Here is a 6,837-nt window from a genome sequence, read left to right as displayed (position 1 = left end):
CAGTCCCATCACTTCATGGCAAATAGATGGGGAAACAATAGAAACAGTGACAGACTATTTTCTTGGGCTCCAAAATCACTGCAGATGGTGACTGCAGCCATGAAATTAAAAGATGCTTTCTCCTTGGAAGAAAAGCTATGACCAACCTAGATAGCATATTGAAAAGCAGAGACATTACTTTGTCAACAAAGGTCCATCCCATCAAGGCTATGGTTTTTTCAGTAGTCATGTGTGAATGTGAGAGTTGGACCATAAAGAGAGCTGAGCACTGAAGAATTAATGCTTTTGAATTGTGGTGTTGGAGAAGACTCTTGAGAGTCCCTTGGACTGCAAGGAAATCCAACCAGTCCATCCTAAAGGAAATCAGTCCTGAATATTCATTGGAAGGACTGATGTTGAAGCTGAAATTCTAATCCTTTGGCCACCTGATGCAAATAACTGACTCATTTGAAAAGACCCTGATGCTGGGAAAGATTGAAGGTGGGAGGAGAAGGGGATGACAGAGGATGAGATGGTTGGATGGTATCACTGACTTGTTGGACGTGAATTTAAGCAAGCTCTGGGAATTGGTGATGGACAGGGAAGCCTGCAGTCCATGGGGTTGCAAAAGTCGGATACGACTGAGTGACTGAACTGAAGTGGCTCTAGTGGTAAAGAACCATCTGCCAATGCAGAAGACTTAAGGGACATGGGCCAGATCCCTGAGTTGGGAAGATCCCCTGGAGGAGGGCATAGCAACCCACTCCAGTATTCTTGTCTGGAGAATCCCCATGGACAGAGGAGTCTGGTGGGCTACTGTCCATGGGGTCACAAAGAGTCACCCATAACTGAAGTGACTTAGCATGAATGCACGGTTGATTGGGATGGATTGTGGAGCAGAGGGGAGGCAGGAGTCAAAAAGGTTGGAATGAAACTGTTGGCTGGTGACATCAGGCCCCAATTCACCAGATAGCACAGTGCGTGGTGAACTCCTCAATCTCCCAATTCTCTTTTTCCAATCAGCTCATACTTAGTCGTATAAACCTGCATTCTTTCCTTATGTAAAACCATTCAGGAGCATATACTGCCTGGTGTAGTCCATTAACATTAATAATGACTGATATTTAGGGTTTAATACATAAAAGCCTTACGTAGATTATCTCAATTAATTTTTAGGAAGATGCAGGCACTTTTATTAATCCCATTTGCAGTTGTGAAGATGGGGGTATGGATGAAAATAAACATGAATCCCAAAAGATATCTACACCTCCATTTTCACCCTGACATTATTTACAATAGCCAAGATACGGAGACAGCCTGAGTGCCCATCACTGGATGGATGGATAAAGAAAATGTGGTATATGTACAATGGAATACTTGTTGTGCAGTTACTAAGTCGTGTCCGACTCTTTGCAATCCCATGGACTGTACCTGCCAGGCTCCTCTGTCCATGGGATTCTCTAGGCAAGAATACTGGAGTGGGTTGTCATTTCCTCCTCCAGAGGATCTTCTTGACCCATGGACTGAACCCACATCTCCTGTGTCTCCTGCATTGGCAGGCAGATTCTTTACTGCTGAGCCACCTGGGAAGCCCCTAAATAAATATTACCTCAACAGAAAAATTAAAATTAAAAAAAAAAAGAGCTCACACACACACACACACACGCTAAAATGGAGGTTTGCAGAAATGAAGTAAGCTGTCCAGGGTCAAAGACCTGGCAAGACCAGATGGGACATGTGCCCAGGTGGGCTGTCTCTAGAATCTGTGCTCCTGACCAATACAGAATCCTCTATGTTTGTAAACTTGGGTCACTTTAATTTTGACAAATGCGGAGGTTGAAAACTGGGAGAAAGAGAACTGAGTGTCTAGGTGTCTCCTCCCATTAATGATTCTAGGTTATAGAACCCTCTATAAACCGACCACCCTCTCCCCCCCACCCCTGCCTCAGCTCTTAGAGTAGGTGGGGCAGCCCAACTGGTCACAGAGGCTGCCAAGTGCCCTGTGTGAACCCCACTCTTCCATGCCCACCACGCGATGCCCAGGCTGAGGGAGGTCCCTGTTCCCCAGAGACAGGGGGACAGGAAGTCTGGCCCTGTCGTGGTCTTCCTGCTCTGGCTTTCCCCTCCCATGTCTCTCTCCTTAGAGACGTAGTGAATCCTGGAAGGATTTGGAGGAAAGATACACTGCACTGATTTGGAGCTTATTTGTGAAAGTCCTTGTTCTAAATACATCAGTTCCAGGTCTCATCAAGTAGTGGAAGAAAAGAACGCAGAGGCTTAGAGGAAGAAAAGAACTCTGTCCCCAGACTTGTCACCTGTGTGTAAACAGGAATTTTATTTGGCTGCAAGTAATGGACCCCAAAAATAGTGGCTTAAATGAGATGTTATTTGTATTTCCTATAAGACATGGTGCCAGGCAGTCCAGTCTCTTCCCCTGGACCATTGATTCATTCAGGAAGGCTCTTTTTCCATCTCTCAAGACCAGGCTTGTGGGGAGGAAAGCAGGAGCTTCTGTTCTTTCTGCTCTGTCAGCATCTCAGAGTAGGGTCATCCACTCCCACGGGGCCCCCGAGAAACCAGGCGTGAAACCCACACAGTCCCGTTTCTCCCAGATAGCACATTGCTGGGAAGGGCGTGTGGTGATGGGGTAGGGTAGGGGGCATTTTAGAGGAATGAATTAGTGGACGAGTCTGCAATTCCTGATGGAACAGAATGAAAACACAGTGGACACTGTCAAACAGGATACAATTTAACATCCCATCAGTTCTTTCAGCACTTAGATTAAATGGAATTCTCCCAGACAGAACAGCCATGGGTGAGATAATATAATCCAGTAACCAGACACATGGATGCCTCCATGGCATGGAGGGAGGCATGGTGGTTTTTTTTTTTTTTTTTTGCCAGAAACATGGCATCTGACCAGGCACATGCATTCCTTAGACTTCCGTGTGGCAACGGTCTTTGGCAAAAGCCCCTCAGCCTGACCCAGGCATACTTCTTGGTCCACAGTCATATGGAGAAGCCCAGCAGAGGGGGTTGGTGAACTGCTTGGAATCTCCTCATTCTTCTTGCTGAGAAACTAGCTTAAGGAGCAGGGGATGTGGGAGAGACTGTGGGAGCCTTCAAGGTCAGTCCAGACCTTGGATGCCTTCTAGAGTCTTGTGGTCCTCAAACTGCCCTCCGCCAAGACAACATGTGGTAGCAGCATCACCTGGCCCCTGTTCCACGGCAATGCCCAGATGACAAGCTTGTGGGGGGAGGAAATGAGACTTGGGACATGTAGATGACCATCGAACCAGCCAGGAGTCCTCCTTGCTTGCTCCCAGGTGCGAAAGCATAGAGGACTCTGAGAATGATAGGGTCGGGCTGTTATGGAATCTGCTTTCATGTCAGAAACCATCCGTAAGCCACATGAGGTGCTGGAACCATAGTGAGTGACATAGTGACTGACGACACCCCATGACGGGCCCTGACTGCCTGTGTGCAGGGGCCAGGTGACCGTGCTGTTTGAATGAGAAACATGGTCATTCTGGCTGAAACTCCCTGAACTCTGGCTCCTTGGGTGGGCGGGGCAGGGGGTGTCCCCATGTCACAGGTACCTGCCTCCACAGAATTTCCCATGATGCAGAGCGAACAAGGTGGTGTCCTGACTCTGCATATGGAACCACCTCGATAAAGATGGAGACACCTGGAGGCCTATTAGAGAGAGAGAGGTTGCCAGAGTGATGCAGTCCAGGGCAGGGGCGGAGGCGGGGACAGAAGGCTGAGGTGACACTCCCCTGGTGATCAGATGCTGTCCAATGGGCCACAGGCCTATGGGAGCCTGGCTTCCTCACAGGTACCCTCCTGGTCTGGCCACCTCTGTATGCTGCAGAAAGCCTCTGTTTTGGGGAGCACTTACCTCATGGGGGATTTCTGTGTGGTTATCCCTGGGGAACCCCCACCCAGTCTCTGCCTCAGACCCAGGAGGGCTTCGAGGAGAAGCTGCAGTAAGGCACTTGGGGAAGCAGGTGGCGGGGCGAGGAGCAGGCCAAGGGAGGGGCTCAGGTGACCATTCCAGATCAGGGAACTTGCTCCATGGTTTTCTAATCATATCCTGCTTCCCTCCCCCAGCTCTGCACACACTGTTCCCGCCAAATGCTTTCCCTTCCTGCCTGCCAGTTCTCCTCTTTCCTCCCGTTGTGTTGTTTCTGTTGGCTACACAGCCTCCAGCTAGACCAGACTGCTGCTCCCCCTCCCGCCGCCATGTTCCTGCCCCCACCCTCACAGCCCCAGAAAGGACTCAGCACCCGGTGTCTGGCCGCCTGTTGGCCTGGCTGTGTCTTTCTCTTCATGTGGAAGATGAATGCAGGGACCGGCTGTCTAGCTTGCTCTGTCTCAGGGCCTGGCCCCGAGCTGAGCCCTCGCTGAATGTGGGTGGGTGGGTGGGGGCTGGGAGAGCAGAAGTCGGGACTTTCTGAAGTAAGAGCGGTCTCTGGAAACCTCCAGACACTCAGCTGTGGAGTGGAATCTCTGGGTTGTGATTCTCGATGGGGATGAAGCAGAGCAAAAGCTTACAGAAGCCCTCCGCAGTGGCTCTCCACCCAGCTGTCCCAGAATCTGGGGTCGGGGGAGAAGAAAGTTAGGGCAACATGCGCTTGTTCTTGGCCAAGTGTCCAGTTCAGATGGAAGAGTAGTCACAGAGGAGTTAGAAGGTCAAGGGGAGACTGTGATACCTCCCAGCGCATGCCACCACCTCTGGTGTAAATACCGTGTAACTGAAGGTTAAATTGCTTCTCTGACTAACTCCCAGAGCCATTTCTAGGGGAGAATGTGCCTTCTTGGAAAGTGTTTCTTCCCAGTCACACTTCAGTTCTCTTTGGAATGTTTGGTGCTTGTGACTTATCTGATCTCTTGAAATGCAAGCTAGCAACTCGCCCACAGAGAGAGCTGGGGTGGGTAAGCCCAATGGTCAGGACTTCCCTCCTCTCTGCAAAGGGCCTCTGCTGGTCATTCTGGGTTCTGGAAGGGAGCAAATGCAGAATCCAGTTCAGGCACTCAGAAGTGTAAGCAGGAGGGATAGTCCATCTCAAGGAATTTCCCAACATGCATAGCGCTTGGCAGAGCACATTCATTAGATGAGTGACACCTGGATGCACAGGCCGAGGTGAAGCCATGGAAGGCGACGGCCACGGCCAGGATCTGGGCGGGGGAGCGTAGGACACAACAGAGACTAAATGAGATCATCCCGGTGCCTCCCAGCCACACGGAGGGCGCAGCCCTGAGCTTGCTTTTTCCCATGGGGCCCAGAAGAGGGTTTGCCTGCATCAGTTTCATGGCAGACTCCACCACCCAAGGGACCAGAGGTGTTGGACTATGGCCATCACACTTTCTCCTGGACAAGGTGTTGGGGTGGTAGGGCGGACAGAGGGCAAGGTTGTCATCAGCGGTTCAGGAAGAAGGACTTGAGGTTCTGGAAGAACACTGACTTTTGTTTCTGCTTCTGTTTCTTCTTAATGATGGGCACCCAGACCAGCCCACATACCAGCATCATGAGTCCCAGAGACAGGAAGGCAGGCCCCACCATCTTCAGGACTTTGAGGCTCATATCGCCCAGGTTCAGGGTGTAGGCCAAGCAGGTGATGACCACACCGAAGAGGAGGATGGCACCACCCACGGACATGATAATGACGGGTTTGCGGTAGATTTCCCAGTTACTCCGGGGAGTGGCGGTCCAGACGGACTCACTTCTGGAGCTGATGCACAGGGAGCTGGCTGTCTGGCTGGGCAGAAGGTCCTTGGACTCCGGAGACTTCTCTTCAACCTCCAGGGCCTTGGGGAGGGCCTCCATGGTCACCGCTTCTAGAGCCTGGGCTCCTGGTACCGGCAACGGTTAGAAGCAAGGGCAAGGACTCTTCACACACCCTTCCTGTTCTCAGCATCCGTCTCCAGCCTGGCTCTCAGTGCTGAAGTCAAAAGGAAAAGCAGATGAGATCTACAAAAATAAGAAGCCTCTCAAGCTGGTTTTTTTTTTTTTTCCCCCATGTGAGAGATAATTCCCTGGTGGCTGAGATGGTAAAGAATCTCTCTGCAATGCAGGAGACCTGGATTCAATCCCTGGGTCGGGAAGATCCCCTGGAGAAGGAAATGGCAACCCACTCCAGTATTCCTGCCTGGAGAATTCCATGGACAGAGGAGCCTGGTGGGCTACAGTCCATGGGGTTGCAAAGACTCAGACACGACTGAGCAAGTAAGACTTTAACCAAGTCTTCTTCTTATTTAATCAGGGAACAATGATGTCCTTTAAAAAAACAAACAAAAGCTATAATTTACGAAATGGCATCTTATTTTCAGACTCAGCCGCTTTCCAGCTGTGTGATCTAGAGTGCGTTACGGCCCTGGTCCTCGGCGTCCCTCCCAGTCCCCCTCCTGGTGCCTCAGTCTTCCTCTCCCTTTGTATTTCCTGTTGGGGCACCTCAGGCCCCCTCTCAAACCGCATTTACTAATATCCCTTTTTGTGAGCAGTATGGGAGAGATTTCGGTACACAGCAGTAAATTTACTGGGAAGGTGGGCTGTGTTGGATGAGGACTGAAGGCCCTGAGGGGCTGGGCTGGGAGGAGTCAGTGGAAGAAAGGCCTGAGGTGTGGGCCTCTCGGACTATCCATGGGTTTGCATGTTGGCTCAGCCCCAGGGGGAGCAATTTGAGAAGGGAGATGGAGGTCCTTTTCCCTTGGAGGCCACTTCTGGGTGTCAGGAGGCAGGTGTAGTGCGTGGAGATGTATCAATATCTGTTGCACAGAACTAGGGAAGGTCAGGCTGCAGGCTGGCGCCAGGAGGGAACACCGGCCTGGGGCTCCAGAGCATGAGGAGGAGAGAAT

General features: G+C 50.9%; 1 protein-coding gene across 1 annotated transcript; it reads right to left on the bottom strand.

The window, feature by feature from the left end:
* Positions 1-5,401: 5,401 nt before the first annotated feature.
* PIRT (phosphoinositide-interacting regulator of transient receptor potential channels) lies at positions 5,402-5,809 on the bottom strand. The gene has a single exon (XM_010843189.1). It carries the CDS (start codon positions 5,807-5,809, stop codon positions 5,402-5,404), a length of 408 nt encoding a protein of 135 aa, XP_010841491.1.
* Positions 5,810-6,837: the final 1,028 nt, after the last annotated feature.

The sequence above is a fragment of the Bison bison genome, unplaced genomic scaffold (genome assembly GCF_000754665.1).
Source record: "Bison bison bison isolate TAMUID 2011002044 unplaced genomic scaffold, Bison_UMD1.0 scf7180017864180, whole genome shotgun sequence".
NCBI classification, from domain to species: domain Eukaryota; kingdom Metazoa; phylum Chordata; class Mammalia; order Artiodactyla; family Bovidae; genus Bison; species Bison bison.
Note: the sequence above shows the minus strand (reverse complement) of the source record. Positions and strands in the feature narration are given on the sequence as shown.

Excerpts from the sequence above, each read along its gene's own strand:
- PIRT (XM_010843189.1), bottom strand. The coding sequence starts at position 5,809 with ATGGAGGCCCTCCCCAAGGCCCTGGAGGTTGAAGAGAAGTCTCCGGAG.